This window comes from Myotis davidii, unplaced genomic scaffold, assembly GCF_000327345.1.
Source record: "Myotis davidii unplaced genomic scaffold, ASM32734v1 scaffold892, whole genome shotgun sequence".
NCBI classification, from domain to species: Eukaryota; Metazoa; Chordata; class Mammalia; order Chiroptera; family Vespertilionidae; genus Myotis; species Myotis davidii.
Genome location: NW_006284341.1, coordinates 1,126,427 through 1,143,366, shown reverse-complemented (window position 1 = coordinate 1,143,366; position 16,940 = coordinate 1,126,427). Strand labels below are relative to the sequence as shown.

At 35.9% G+C, this 16,940-nt stretch overlaps 1 protein-coding gene across 6 annotated transcripts in view; it reads left to right on the top strand.

The window, feature by feature from the left end:
* Nucleotides 1–16,940, top strand: part of USO1 (USO1 vesicle transport factor) — an 85,261-nt gene that overhangs the window by 39,300 nt on the left and 29,021 nt on the right. For all 6 annotated transcript variants that reach the window (XM_006754563.2, XM_006754561.2, XM_006754562.2 and 3 more), the window contains 5 exons: nucleotides 4,954–5,054; nucleotides 5,440–5,542; nucleotides 5,699–5,754; nucleotides 7,804–7,924; nucleotides 13,911–14,089. In XM_006754563.2, the coding sequence (XP_006754626.1) occupies nucleotides 4,954–5,054; nucleotides 5,440–5,542; nucleotides 5,699–5,754; nucleotides 7,804–7,924; nucleotides 13,911–14,089 (560 nt within the window). The remainder of the gene's footprint in view (nucleotides 1–4,953; nucleotides 5,055–5,439; nucleotides 5,543–5,698; nucleotides 5,755–7,803; nucleotides 7,925–13,910; nucleotides 14,090–16,940) is intronic.

The window sequence follows — 16,940 nt, the reverse complement described above, 5'->3', positions numbered from 1 at the left end:
TCCCCTCGCCTCCCACAGGCCCTGCTCTGGTACGGGGTAGAGCCATAACCTCCCCATTGGCCCTGCCCTGAGTGTGAGTGGCGGCGCCCCACCCCCCTGATGGGCCCTGCTCTGTGAGTGACAGGGGGAAATTCCCCAACCCCCCTGATGGGCCCTGCTCTGTGCGTGACAGGGGGTGGCGCTGCAACCTCCCCATCGACCCTGGCTTGAGTGTGACAGGGGACAGTGCTCCAACCCCCCAATCAGCCCTACCCTGAGTGTGACTGAGGGTGGCATCGCAACCTCCCGGTCCGCCCTGCTCTGTGCATGACAGGGGGCGGCGCCCCAACTCCCCAGTCGGCCCTGCTCTGAGCCCGATCAGGGGCTGCACCTAGGGATTGGGCCTGCCCTCTGCCACCCGGGAGCAGGCCTAAGCCAGCGGGTCGTTATCTCCCGAGGGGTCCCAGACCGTGAGAGGGCACAGGCCAGGCTGAGGGACCCCCCTCTCCCCCCCGAGTGCACAAATTTTTGTGCACTGGGCCTCTAGTATTAAATAAACAAAACATACTATATTACCCTCTGAAGCATCCCAAAATTTACATAAATAATAGTAAGTGCGTGCCCTGACTAGTTTGGTCAGTGGATAGAGCAGCGGCCTGCGGGCTGAGGTGTCCCAGGTTCGATTCTGGTCAGGGGCGTGTGCCTTGGTTGCCGTTACATCCCCAGTGGGGGGTGTGCAGGGGGCAGCTGATTGATGTTTCTCTTTCATCGATGTTTCTAACTCTCTGTCCCTCTCCCTTCCTCTCTGTAAAAAATCAATAAAATATATTTTTAAAAAATAATAGTAAGTGCAAATATAGTGATTTGTTAATCCATTCCCCGTTTGGTGGGCATTTGGATTGTTTTTAGTTTTTGGCAGTTCCAAATAAAGCTTCTATAAATATCATATACAAGTCTTTATATGGGCATATATTTTCATTTCTTTTGAATAAATACCTAGCAATAGAATACCTAAGAGATAATAGTAAGTGTATGTTTAACTGTATAAGAAAAGGTCAAACCATTTTTCAACATAGTGTACCCTTTTACATTCTCACTGGTAATCTATGAGTTCCAGTTCTTCCACATTCTCTCCAATATTTGGTAATGGTCAGTCTTTTTAAATTTTAGCTGTTCTAATAGGTAATAATAGTATTTCATGGTTGTTTTAATTTGTATTTTCATAAAGAATAATGCTATTAAGCAACTTTTCGTGTGCTTATTTGCCATCTACAATGGGGCCTTGACTTACGAGTTTAATTCGTTCAGTGATGGAGCTCGTAACTCAAATTACTCGTATGTCAAATCAAAAAGTGAACGAGTGAGAGATGTGATGCTGGGCTGATGTGGCGTTCACTGTGATGTTTGCTGTGCCAACTAGCGGTGGGGTATCTGAAGCTGGCTCGTAACCCGAATTTTAGCTTGCAATTCAAAGCAAAAAATCGGCCGAGAGACGGCTCATATCTCGAAAAACTCATTAGTCGGGACACTCATAAGTCAAGGCCCCACTCTATATATTTTTCTTTTTGGCAAAGTGTTTATTTAAATCTTTTGCTTTTTTTACTAGATTATATTCTTATATTTCAATTTAAGAATTCTGTATATATTTTAGATACTAGTCCTTTGTGATATGTCTTTCACAAATATTCTCCCTGTTTGTGACTTGCCTTTTCATTTTCCTAATATTATATTTTGGAGAGCAGGTTTTAACTTTGATTAAGTCCATCTTATCAATTTGTTTTCTTTTCTAACTTAACTTTTTGTTTCCTATTTATGAAATCTTTGCCAAACCTAAAATCACTAAGATTTTCTTCTGTGATTTTTTTTTTTACAGTTTTAATTCTTATGGTTAGATCTGTAGTCCATTTCTACTTTTACACTTTTGAGCTAATGGATCTATTTCTGGACTTTCTGTTCTATTGGAATTTCTGTTCTATTTGTCTGAATTTCTGTCCTTTTGTCTATGTGACACTCTCTTGATTATTTTAGCTTTATAATAAATCTTGAAATCATGTGCTTAGGTCCTCCAACTTTTTCAGTCCTCTGTGTGTGTTTTCAAAATCACTTTGGCCCTTTTAGGTTCTTTATAGTCCCACATCAATTTTAGAATCAATTGATCAATTTCTATTTTAAAAACTGACTTTGGGATTCTGGCGAATCTGTAGGTTGAATTAGGGAAAACCAACATCTTGACAAAATTCTAATTCAAAATTCTAATTCTAATACAAAAACACAGTATATGTGTTTATTTAGGTCTTTAATATTTCTCAGCAGCATTTTGGAGTTTTCAAAGTATAGGTCTTATACATCTTTTATCAAATATATCCCTAAGTCTTTTAATATTTTTGGTGCTGTTTCAAGTGGTATTGTTTTTTAAATTTCAGTCTCTAATTATTCATTGCCAGTATATAGAAATGCAATTAAATTTGTATATTGACCTTTCATTCCCCACAACTTTGCTAAATTCATTTACTAGTACTAGTTTGAATAGCTTTTTTATAGGTTCCATAAGATTTTATACATAGGCAAACATGTCATCTATAAATAGTTTTACTTCTTCCTTTTCAATCTGCATGCCTTTTATTTCTTTTTCTTGCCTGTGGCACTGAGATTCCAATACATTGTTGACTGGAAGTGGTGAAAGTGGATATTCTTGCTCTTTCCTGATCTTAAGTGGAAAACATTCAGTCTTTCCCCATTAAGAGTGATGTTAGCTGTAAGTTTTACATAGATGCCCATCATCCAGTCTTGTAACTTTAAATATCATTTATAATTACCATTTTAATGTATATATAGAACCCAAACTTCTCCACATTTATGCTTGTATTCATCCAACTGCTTACTTGATATCTTCTCTCAGATTTGTATAAGGTGTCTCAAACTTGCCAGAATTAAACTTCATATTCTTTCTATACTCTTAAATTGTTTCTCCCACTGCATTACCATCTCAGTAACTGGCAGCTCCATCCTTCCAACTCCTCAAACCAAAACCTTGGAATCACCCTTTCTTTTTTTTTTCTTTTTCTTTTTGCTTTTCATACTCCTCTATGCAGTATGTCAGCAAATGCTGTTCCATTTTCATAAAATTATGACCTCTAAGTTTTAAGCCCTTTTAACCTTCATTTTTGCCTCCTATTCTGTCTCCCTTTTTCAAACCCTTGTTCCCTGACATTCTATGCCTAGCATAGCTGTCAGTAATTCTTCTAAAAACTAAAGTATATTTTGTTTTAAGTAACAAAGTTTTAAGATTCAGAAACTGAATTCTTTTACAGATACAAGAAGTAAGAGAGATACATAGTCAATATTGGAAAACATTTTCTCTCTACTTGTCGTTTCTTACTGTTTTTCTTTCCTCTACAAAAATTAGATATGATTATCACTCTCACTGCTGTATTGCTTTGTTTTTCTTACCATGTACTGGATTTTTTTCTATTTCTGAAGTATTTTATTATTAAAATCACACATTTGAAAAAGAACTGTTTGAGAGATAATAAATAGGTTTGACCTTAATTGCCAGCTTCACTGGTTTATAGTCACTGCCTGGAGCAATATGCAGACAAGGATTCTAATGCTCAGCAGATGATGTGATCAATTGGCTGCATCTGGTATGGGTTAGGGACTGGGGAACAGTGTATTTGCCATCTCTAAACTGTGTTAATAGTATAGGCAAATTTTAAATGATAGTTTGCTTTGGCAGTTGGTGCTTCAGTAGTTATTAGTGATCCTTTATATTTTTGGCAAAGTACATTGAAACAACAAATAGTTTAATCTAAAGACTGAAGTTTTAAGGACAAATATGAAACTTTGCTAACTTTGTTTAAAAAGATATGGAGGAATCTGCAAGTAACTGGTTAATTTCATAATTAAATTATTTAACACAGTAACACTCAGAGTCAGTAAGGACTATATATTCAATAATGTTTTCAAGGCAGGAGGTTTTGAGACATAATTTACATACAGTATAATTTACTTTTGGGGGTTTTATAGTCCTGTGTGTTTGGGCAAATGTTTACAACAGTAGTGTAACCATAATCACATTAGAAATAGAATGTTTCCATCATCCCAGTAAGTTTCCTTGTACCCTAATTAGAAGTTTAACCTAAAAATGTCCTCGAGAAATATCTTTTGTTTATCATATTTAAATATTTAAAGCATAAAAATTTGAAATAGTGCCATTTGCAACAACGTGGATGGATATTAAGAGTATTATGGCCCTAGTTGGTTTGGCTCAGTGGATAGAGCGTCAGCCTGCGAACTGAAGGGTCCCATGTTCGATTCTGGTCAAGGGCACATGCCTAAGTTGTGGGCTTGATCCCCAGTAGGGGACGTGCAGGCGGCAGCCAATCAATGGTTCTCTCTCATCATTGATGTTTCTCTCGTTCCCTCTCCCTTCCTCTCTGAAATCAATAAAGATATATATATATTTTTTAAAAAGGGTATTATGCTAAGTATAATAAGTCAGATGGGAAAGGACAAGAACCATACGATTTCACTCAGAAATGGTATAGAAAGCAAAAAGCAATAAACAAACAAAACAAATTAAAAAACATACTCATAGATACAGACAACTGAATGGTGGTTACCAGAAGGGAAGCAGAGGGAGGACAAAGAGGGTAAAGGGGGTAAAATACATGGTGATGGAAGGAGACTGACTTCAGGTGGTGAGCACACACTAGAGTATACAGATGTATTATAAAGTTGTACACCTGAAGTTTATATAATTTTATTAACCAATATTACCCCAATAAATTTACTAATAAGAAAAAAGAAAAATATTTATTTAAATGACATTGAAAATTAATTTAAGGATATATTTTTCAGCATAATTGTACCAAGGAAATTATCATTTCTGCTTAGCTCCTTCAAAAAAAAAATAAAGAATACTTTAACATAACACTGCATCATATTGAAGCGCTTTATCTTTTAATATTACAGAAGAAAATTCCACAAGACAGAGTGAGGATTTGGGAAGTCAGTTTACAGAAATTTTTATTAAGCAGCAAGAAAATGTCACTCTCCTGTTATCTTTGTTGGAGGTAAATAAAGAACCTTGTCATATTTGTCATCTTAATAAGCTTTTTTACCCTTTTGGGTAAAGCATTATATATATATATATATTTTTTTTAAAATAGTGAAATTTGCTGTATCATTGCAAGAGATTCACATGCATATTTTAAGAACTATATAATCTGTTAAAATGCTCAGCTTATTTCCAGTTTTACAAAACACTGTTTTATCTAGTCAGTAACAGTGAATAAGTTTGAGCAATTTATATCAACTCTATTTTTGTTTTTGTTTTTCTTAAATTAAAGTTTGAAACAATTTTGTTTGTGGTTTTTAGCACCACTATTAAGTTGAAAACAAACAAACAAACACGTGTGTGTGTTTTATATGTAAACATTTTACATTCTTACCTTCCAGGACTTTGACTTCCATGTCCGATGGCCTGGTGTGAAGCTTCTTACTTCTCTTTTGAAGCACCTAGGGCCTCAGGTGCAGCAAATTATTTTAGTTAGTCCTATGGGTAAGTGACTTATCTTCTTTAAATCATTTTGATTTAAAAGTCAGGATCATTCCTAAAGAGGGGGACTGAAATGATGTGTTAATAAATTGTTTATAACTTGAATCACTATTAGTGTTTTTGATCTGCCAGTATTTTTCACATGGTTGTGTGTTCTAGGTGTTTCAAGACTGATGGACTTATTAGCAGATTCCAGGGAAGTTATACGTAATGATGTAAGTTAAATTTGAAAAACAAGCCTAAGAATATGCAGCTTTATTTTTTCTTGCTTTGCAAATTAAATATTTGTTGATTAGGTTCCAGTTCCCCTTTTTGCTAGGATATTTCCTAGCTGATCAGTGTTCTTAATTTTACAATACATCGGGAAATGTGTAACATTTGGCTATCTCACTTTTAGTGATCAATGGGTTTGATTCAGGTGGATACAGCCAAATCACTCTATTATAAAGCTGTCAACCTTACCTTAAATTCATCCATTATATCTGATTATCCATTAATGATTATTGCTTAAATAGCTTATTTTGTTGAGAATTACAACATGATGATTTTTATATTATTATTATTTTACATTTATGAAGCTGTGATCTTACACAAAGAATTTTACTTCATCAACTAGTCTACTTTGTTTATTCTGAAATACATTTTATACATGAAAGACCAGATAAATAAAAACAACCTTTTAGTTGTCAGTTGTTAAAGTAAGGAATTGGTACCCATGTCCTTTCAAATGACCAGATCAGATACTTTCATTCTTTTTTCTTTTTTCTTTTTTCTTTTTTTTTTTTTTTTAAATATATTTTATTGAGTTTTCACAGAGAGGAAAGGAGAGAGATGGAGAGTTAGAAACATTGATGAGAGAGAAACATCGACCAGCTGCCTCCTGCACACTCCCCACTGGGGATGTGCCCGCAACCAAGGTACATGCCCTTGACCGGAATCGAACCTGGGACCTTTCAGTCTGCAGGCCGACGCTCTATCCACTGAGCCAAACCGGTCTCGGCGATACTTTCATTCTTAATAGCATTTTAGTGGATGTGTTTGGTTAGAGCAATATATTTCTTAACAGGGAAAAGAAACACATGTACTGGGAAATTAAAAGTCGCATATAAAAAAAGTAACAAAGGTATTACCCTTGTTTTACACATAAATGTACTAATACTCAGAATTTATGTAATTTGCTTAAATTTGCACAACTAGTAACCAGGACAACCATTTTTTAAACCCACTTTATCAAACTCAGAGCCTTAGTATGCTTTCTACTGTATTCCTTCCTCCCTTTGTTAGCAGTTAAACTCAAGTTGGCAGCATTAAATAGGAAAATTTCACATCTAAAAATAATCATTTTAAAAAATAATAAAATAAATAAAAATAATCATTTTTGCCTTTCTCATCTTAATGTTGAGACTTGACAGGAAAACTCAAAGAACAAGCTCAATAAGGCCATGGGCATTTTTTTGTCTTAGGCGAATACTTATCTGCCCAGTACTGATAGCGAAGAGCTAATTTGCCTCTTTGGTATTTTGGAACCACCTATTTGCTATTCCTTTGTTTTATAGTGAAAGAAGCAGAAATGGGTAACAATGAGTTTTCCTTGAATGTTAAGAGGTTGCAGAATCCTGTAATATACAATAAAGAGCTGATATGCTAATTAGACCAGACAGCAGAATGACCCTCTGAATGACATTTGGACAAAGCCAGGGCTGCAAAGGCCGAGCCCCTTGCACGAATTTTGTGCATCAGGACTCTAGTATGTAAATAAAATCCAACAATAGGAGCTGAGAAAAGCTAAAAATCAGAAGCAAAACTGTGAGTTGTCTCAATCTGGATATGCCAGAATTGAGTTTTGGAAATTTGGGGGAATTGTAAGAATATCTGAATTTTCTGTGCTACAATGTGATGATATTCATTGATTTATATTCTTAAATTCACAATTTAATGTAATTGCTATTGTGAAGCATGTGCAGAGGTATTCCTGAGACAGATATAATGCTAAACTCTTAACACCACAATGAAAGTTGTTTAGTGATTGATGAATATGCAAGAATTATTGTATGTTTATGTTTACAGTGAAAAGAGAACTGAATTAGGAATTGGTAGACATAGATTTAAGTCTAGGCTCTCTCCTTGTTTTCCTTATCTATGAATTAAAGGGATTGGACTTGCAAAATTCCTATCACTTCTAAAATTCTATGGTTTTCGAGAGTAATTTTAAAATGTCTTATAAAACTTGTACTCCACTAAACATTATTTTTCTTCTCCATAAGGGTGTCTTACTACTACAAGCACTAACAAGAAGTAATGGCGCAATCCAGAAAATTGTTGCTTTCGAAAATGCTTTTGAGAGACTACTGGACATTATTACAGAGGAGGGCAACAGTGATGGAGGTACAGTATGAATAGATTTATTTTAAGTGATTCCGTTTGTGCTCACTAAACTGTTAGTTTCTGGAGAATACACTTGAAGGAAGAAATGAGGACTCTCACTTTATATTCTTTTTTTCACTATGATGTGTTGTGTATAGATTTCTTTTTATTCTGTTTGATATTTGTTAGGCATCTGGAATCTAGATTAGTGTCTATCATAATTTCTGGAGAAATCTCAGCTATATCTCATCAACTACCCCTCTGCCACATTTTCTCCCCTTTTTAAACTCAGATTCAATTCTCTGTCATCTGTCATTTAACTCTCACCTATTGTCTTACTTTTTCTTCTGTGTTGTCCATCTTTATGTCTTTCCAGCCTTTATTCTGGATTTTTTCTTCTGATTTGTTTTCTATTTCAACAATTCTCTCTTCACCTAAAAAGAGAAGCATTTCATGAAATAATTGAGTGTGTAATAGGTTTATTAACCAGTATTTTGGAGTTTGAGGTAGCATCATGAAAGAGTTTGAAAAGAAATTAAATGGGGAGAGGAAGCATTTCTAAGATGAGAAAATGGGAGAGCATTTATGACCAGAGATGCATATTTTCTGAGGAAAACGGGATTTTAAGGCATGGTGGAATTACCTAGTCTAAGACAAGTCCCAATAGCTCCTTGTAACTGGTACTGGCCCTCATATCTAGAATTCATTTTGCACACTGGAAGGAAGGCCTGCCAGTTATAGTGAGGGCTTTGATATTCTGTTTCCTCCAGAGCCTTCAGATGGTCCTAATGGCAGATCTTATTTAATGGAGATTTATGGTCCTACATAAGAGACAGATATAGTGGTTCCTCCTCATGAGGTGTGAGGATCAGTCACATGGTTCAGCAACATGAGGTAAGGAAGCCTTCATTCTGGAGAGATCAGGACTGGTTAAATTAGAGATTCCTTAGAAGTATTTAAAATGTGCACCTTCAACATTTTAAGTTAAATATAATCAATTTTTAAATGTAATCTCTACACTAAACTTTCGAGTTAGAGCCAGAACTTTTTCTTTGAATATGGGTCTGCTGATTGGAGTTTTTCACCATCTTTCTTGCATACGTCACACCTATAATACATTATGTAGGTTTTGCATTTTGGTTTCCTTAAAATGGAGTGCAGGATCTGTATGGGTTTTTACAATTACTTTCCTTATTTTAGACTTGTATTACCCCTGCATAACAATAGTCATTTTTAATGACTTGCTTTTATTGAGTTTTGAGTTTTGCCAAATGCAAACATAATTTTCATAAAAATAGCTCTGTTCTCATTTTGGCAGTTTACATAATAATTAATAATCAGTGCAAATAGCATGATACATTTGTGAACAAAAGAAATTTATTTTTAGATACAATACCAAAAGCATAATCCATGAAAGAAAAATGATAAGGGGACTTAATTAAAATTGAAAATTTCTCAGCAAAACATTCTGTTTAAGAAAATGAAAAGAGACTTCTGGTCAAGATGGTGGTGTAGGTAAATGCAGTACTCACCTCCTTCTCCAACAACCACATCAAAACTAAAACTAAACTACAAAACAAGCATTATTCAGAACCACCTGAAACCTAGATGAATGGAAGTCCTACAACTAAGGATTTAAATAAAAAGCCACATTGAGATTGGTAGGAGGGATGGAGTTGAAGAACAGGATGGTCCCTCACTCACATGTGGTAGATAAAAATCGGGAGGAATATCTCTGCTGTGGAGGCCTCCCCTGAGGAGTAAGGTTACCAGCCCCACACCAGGCCACCCAGCCCAGGGTTCCAGTGCCAGGAGGAGAAGTCCCCACAATTTTTGGCTGTAAAAACCAAAGGGCATTGTGGCTGAGTGAAATGGAGGGCTTCTGGAATCCCAGGCAGTTCCTCTTAAAGGGCCTGCACACAGGCTTACTCTGACTTACTCTTTCAGAGTTCCAGCACTGAGATAGCAGCTCGAAAGGCACCAGGGACATACAAGGAGGAACTGAAGTATTTGGCATCAGGGCAAGAGCTGGGGGGTCAGCTTTTTCCCAGAGAAAAATGCTGGCAGAGGCCTTTTTGGGGGTTTTTTTTGTTTGTTTTTGAGCCCTCTACCAACAAAGCTGGCAGAAGGGCAACATATATGAGTCTCTGTCAACCTGGCTCACACTGTTTGCCCTGCCCTGTTAATTCCCAGAAATCCCATCCCACCCATGTGGCTTTTCTATATAATGACCTATCTTTGCTGACACTTTTTTAGATTTTTCTAAAATCTCTCAAGCCACATCTGGCCTTGGTGTGCCCTGTACCTTTTGCTAAGTTGTCCCCAGGTGTGGCACTAGCAGTATCCAGCTTTGGTTCACAGTTAGCCTTACCTGGGCACCTCTAAGCCCAGCACAAGTAACAGCCATCTGCCTATCGTTTTGTAGTTCATGCTGGGTGGCCCCAGGCAGAACACACATGGTGGCTCACCTTTGCCTGCACCTCCTAGTAGGCCCCAGAGCCAGCAACCAGTGGACAGCCTCAAACTACATCAAAGCATCACTCAGTCACTTCCACAAGTGACACAGGGTGGATTCAAGTGGGCACCATAGCCCCACTAATGTAAGTTCTGCTCTGTTGGGGTGGGCTCCTGCACAGTTGATCCTCTGTGGTATTCCATGGTCGTAGCCAGTCCTTGCAGCCAATCAACCTGGGCGTAAATCCTGTCCACTGATGTGCTAACAGCAATCAAGGCTCAACCACAACCGGAGGGCATATGTAGCTCACATAGGGGCATACATGGAGTGCCCAACTCAGGTGAACCCTACAAGATACCTACTACATTAGGCCACTCTACAAAGCCTGGGAGATGCAGCAGCTCTACCTAATACATAGAAACAAACACAGGAAGGCTGCCAAATGAGGGGACAAAGAAACATGTTTCAAATGAAAGAACAGAACAAAATTCTAAACAAAATGGAGATAAGTAATGTAAATGCAGAATTCAAAACATTGGTTATAAGGATTCTCAATGAACTTAGTGAGAACTTCAATACCATAAAAAAAGACCAGTCACTAACTGAAATGAAGAATAATTTACGGGGAATCAACAGTAGAGTAGATGAAGCTGAGAATCAAATTAGTGATTTGGAATATAAGGAGGTACAAAAACACCCAATCAGAACAACAAAAAGAAAAATGAATAAAAAAAAATGAAGATAGTGTAAGGAGCCTCTAGGACAACTTCAAGCGTACCAACATTCACATCATGGGGGTGCCAGAAGGAGAGCAAGAAATTGAAAACCTATTTGATAAATGAATGACAGAAAACTTCCCTAGCCTGGTGAAAGAAATAGACATATGAATCTAGGAAGCACAGAGAGTTTCAAACAAGATGAGCTGAGGGAGGCCCACACCAAGACACATAATAATTAAAATGCAAAAGGTTAAAGACAAAGAGAGAATCTTAAAAGCAGCAAGAAAAAAGCAATTAGTTACCAACAGGGGAGCTCCCAGTGTCAGGTGATTTCTCAACAGAAACTTTGCAGGCCAGTAGGGATTGGCAAGAATATTCAAAGTGATAAAAAGCAAGGACCTATAATCAGGATTACCCAGAAAGCTATCATTTAGATTCAAAAGACATATAAAGAGCTTCCCACATAAGAAAAAGCTAAAGAAATTTATTACCACCAAACCAGTATTACATGAAATGTTAAAAGGTCGTCTTTAAGAAAAATAAAGGGGAAAAATGATTGAACAGTAAAATGGCAATAAATATATATCTATCAATAATTGAATCTAAAAAAACTAAACAAGCAGAACAGAAACAGACTCAAAGATTTTGATGGTTGCTAGATGGGAGAGGGGCTGGGGGATGGTGAAGAAGGTGAAGGAATTTAGAAGTACAAATTGGTTGTTACAGAATAGTCATGGGGCTATAAAGTATAGCATAAGGAATACAGTTAATATTCTAATAACTATGTATGATGTCAAATGGGTGGGAGATTTATTGGGATGATCACTTAGTAAGTTATGTAATGTCTAATCACTGGGGTATACACATGAAACTAATATAATGTATGTCAACTATAATTGAAAAATTAAAAATGATATAAATAAAATTTAAAATAGAAGATGAAAAGATAGGCCACAGACTGGAAGAAAATAATACATAGGTCTTGTATCCAAATTATACAGTGGACTCTTGAAATTCAACACTAAACAGACAGCCCAATTATAAAACGGACAAAAGTGAACAAACACATTACCAAAGAAGAGATATAGATGGCAAATAGCACTTGAAGAGATGCTCAAAATTATATGTCATTAGGAAAATGCAAATTAAAATAATGAGCTATCACTACATGCTATTAAAATGGCAAAAATCTAGAACACTGACAATACCAAAAGCAGGCAAGGATGTAGTACTATAGAAACTCTCATTCATTGCTAGTGGGAATGCAAATTGATACAACCACTTTGGAGTACATTTTGGCAGTTTCTTACCAAGCTAAACATACTTTTATCACTCAGTCCAACAGTCACTCTCCTTGATACTTACCCAAAAGAGTGGAAAACTTATATCCACACAAAATCCTGCGCATGAACGTTTATAGCAACTTTCTTCACAATTGCCAAAACTTGAAAGCAACCAAAATGTCCTTTACAATAAAAAGTTAGCAAACCATGAAAAGACATAGAGGAACCTTAAGTGCATATTGCTAAGTTAAATAAGCCCATCTGAAAGTTCACAGTTTCTATGACCTAACCAACTGACATCTCTAAAAGACAAAACTATATAGAGACGGTTGCCAGGGATTTGGGGGAAAGAGGAATGAATAGGTATAACACGGGATTTTAAAGTATGAAACTATTCTGTATGATACTGTAATGGCAGATACATGACATTGTACATATGTCAACCCACAGAACTGTACAACACAAAGAGTGAATCCTAATGTAAACTATGGACTTGAATAATGTATCAGTATTTGTTCATGAGTCACAACAAATGTGCCACACTAATGCTAAATGATAGTAGGAGAAGCGAAGGGAGAGAAATAAAGTATATTAATGTTTAAAAATTGATTATTATAGACATAAAGCTTAGCTACTAAGAGCAGAAGTGGAGGTGTACTGCACAAAGGAACCTGCTAGCTGTGAGAGTCCAGCATCATCCATATGCTTCATTGAGAGAAACAGAGATCATTGGTTAAACGAACACTTGATGAAGTGGAATCAGTAGTTGGAGAGCTTCAGCTATGATAAAAGTGTAACCTGTTGTGTGGATGAAACTACTCTGGAGAGTATATTTTGTAAACAAAAAAGAAAAAATGCAGAACACAACCATGAATGATAGGAAGGAAGCCAGAGGAGTGGCCAAAGGTCCCTAAGGAAAACCAGGAAAGAGCAAGTGTTTTAGGAACCGAGGGAAGAGGAAGTTTCAAGGAAGAGACAGAGAGGCAACAATGTCTAACGATTCTTAGAAATTAAGATATGATTAATTCATTCAGCAAATATTTAATAGTGACCTATTATGTATATATACGATAACTTCTCTCTGCCTCTGCAGCGGATACTAAGTAGGTCACTGTATCCTAGTACAGCATTCACAGATTGCTGTCTTCATGAATTATAATCTATTGGAGAGGACAGATACTACAGCAAAATAAAAGGAACAGGCTACTATGAAAGCATGTAGCTAGTGATGCTAGCTAAGTTAGTCACTGGGTCTTGGTGATTATTCCTGAAGAAATTATATTTAACCTGGGATTTGAAGAAAATACCTGAATTACTGAGGTAACACATATGTACATAGTTGAACATAGAAGTCAAAGAGATCATTAAAGGACCAGAGAAAGAGCACACAGATTGTGGTCAGGAGTCAGAACAGCTCTCTGCCTTGCCATACTGAGGAGATGTAGAGTATGGGGATTTCTCCCTCTCTCTTTTTTTTTTAATGTTTAGAGATTGAATTTTCTTTCAGGTTTTATCAGCCTTAACACTTCCATTTTACATTCTTTCCCCAGGTATAGTAGTGGAAGATTGTCTGATTTTGCTCCAAAACTTGTTAAAAAACAACAATTCCAATCAAAATTTTTTTAAAGAAGGCTCATATATTCAACGTATGAAACCTTGGTTTGAAGTTGGAGATGAAAATTCTGGCTGGTCTGCACAGAAAGTAACAAATCTGCACCTAATGCTACAGGTATATCGAACTTAGACATAAATGTGGTAAGAATTTTGACTGTGATACTTACAAAGAAAAGTAAACTCATGTTTAATAAAACCAGGATGTTCAGTAGATTTCAGGTTGGCTTCTTAAAAAATTTCCTTATAATATGGAAATTGATCCCCTTCACCCCTCTACACACACCCCTATCATTCAGCTTTAATAATTATTACATCTGGCAATTTTGTTTCATTTTTTAATTCCCCTCCCTTACCTACAGGATTATTTTAAAGCAGAACCAAACGTATAGTTTTTGATGAGTTTTACAACAGGAGATAATCAATTACGGTGTTGACCTGGAATTTTTTAAATGTGCTTTTTTTAATGAAGGCTTTGATAAAAATTTTAATATTTAGAATATTAAGTTCAACAAATAAATTCATTCAGAAAACATTTACTGAGGGCCAGGCACTGAGTGCTATTAAATGAATTATAATGTCTCTATCCTCAAAGATTGATAGTCTGAGTTTTAAGTCCAATACAAATTAAATTGACAAATCACCTCTAATTTTATTTAAGCTTTATTGTGACAGTGAAAGTGAGGACAGTAGGATCCCAAATTATTTCTGCATCAGAGAAAATTATGAAGTTCTTTGAAGCATTTTATTTATTTACTCCTTTATTGAATTCCCCTATTCCAAACACTTAATTTTAGACCACCTCCTAACTACTCTGATGAATCTTACGGGTCTTTGAATGTCTCAGAATTGTGCCTGCATCTCTGAAGTTGTGTTCCACAAAACTAGATTGTTAATTTCTCTAGTAATTATAGTCTTAATACTGTTGCATGTCCTGGAGTTGCTTACATAGGTTTGATTGATAATTAAGGTCACCATATACCCCAGTTTGCCACAACAGTATTAGTTATATAATTACTAAGTATCATCTTTTGCTTCAAGTGTCCCTATTTTGATAATAAATTATATAGTTACCCTATTCAGAATATGTGTAAACATTGTTAGGAAAATATTTTACAGAAGAACATGGGCAGAATCTTTCTATTTATACTCCCAACTTCATTATTTCTATTTTCACATGTCAGTATTGCACATTTCAAGACTTTATTAGTTTATGTTTTTTAGAACAGCATTTCAAGTGGTAAGCTTGATATCTTTGCTCAGCACAGCTTTCTTAATAAAGGAAATTCCTCTAGAAAAGTAATTTACAAAATGTGATTAGAGTGAAGGGATCTGATGATGTACAAAAACTTACATGTTTCCTATCGAACAGTGAAAATTTAAATTGTTTGAGGAGCCTATTCATGTTTTATATGTAGGATACTATGTAAAGAATTCTTTTTGAAGACAGTGTCATTGTTTAAAAAGTAAAGTACCCATTTAACCCCCAGAAATTTTAGAATAGAGTGTTACATGTAACCAGAAGAACAGAATCTGGTCTATGTGGCTCAGTTGGTTGGAGTGTTGTCCTGTATACCAAAAGGTTGCAGGTTCAGGTCCCGGGCACATACCTAGGTTGCGAGTTCGATCCCTAGTTGAGGTGCATGCAAGAGGCAACTGACTGCTGTTTCTCTCTGTCATCAATGTTTCAATCTCTCCCTCTCCCTCCCTCCCTCCCACCCTCTTTTCCTCTCCCTCTCCTCCCTTTCCTTTCTCTCTAAAAAAATCAATAAAACATTTTCAGGTGAGGATTTTTAAAAAATAGAAAAATACTGTTTTTATTCTAGTTAGTAAGTTGGTTAAGCATCCTTTCCTTTTAAAAAGTAAAAAAACTAACTAGATACTAATCTTGAAGAACATAAATGTCAAAGTAAAACTGAGTTTAATTTATATATTCTTTACCTCAAAGATTGAGTAGTTGGAGCATTCATGACTTCATAGGCCACAGGTTATTTTCTGCCTTCAGTCTGATGAATGCTTTTTCTTTATAGCTATATTCAGGGTTGTTTGTATTTCAAGCACATGAAAAGGCGTCATAAATGATGATGATAATCCTTTTTTGGATAGGTACACCCTAACTGGAATTATTCATCATTACAATTATAATCTTGTTTGAATTCCAAGCCACTAAAAGTTGAAATTGATCTGCTTGAGAATATTCCATTCCAGTATTTGCAGATTGAATTTGGGGGGAAGAATCTTTTTGAAGTTTTGTTGGTCATAAAACATTTAATCTTTTTTGAATGATAGTTTAATGTCTAGTTCTGCCTCCCAGAAAGCTCATTATCTTATGAGAGAATCTTTTTCAATGTTTGGTAGTTTAAATTATTAAAAACTTAATCTATATAATGAGTCAAAATCTCCTTTCTTATCCTTATAATAAGGACTCACTCTTTTTTCAATCATTCTTTCTACTTTTCTTTCATCAAGAAATTGATAATTATTTTTCTGTATTTCCTTCATCAATAAAAATATCTAACTGCTATTAGATTATATTAAGAAATTATTATTTTGATGTGTGTAATAATGGCTTGGTGACTGTTTTCTAAACACAGATACTTACAGAAATATTTGTGGGAGAAATGACAAATAGCTTGATAGTTGCTTATAAAAATTGTAAGTAGGGATAGGAGGAGAGTAAATTTTAAAAAAAACAACAAAAAGTTTTAATGGAAATCTAACTAGAGAGGTCCAAGGAGAAGAACCAATGTGAAATCCTAAAGCCTCTCTCTGGTGTCATCAAACTATTAGTTAATTCTCTTAATAAAGTATTATCATAAATGTCCCATTTGATTTTGATATACAAGATTTTTATACACATATATAAATACTAGGGGCCTGGTGCACAAAATTCGTGCACTGGGGGGGCGGGTGTCCCTCAGCCCAGCCTGCCCCCTCTCACATACTGGGAGCCCTCAGGCGTTGACCCC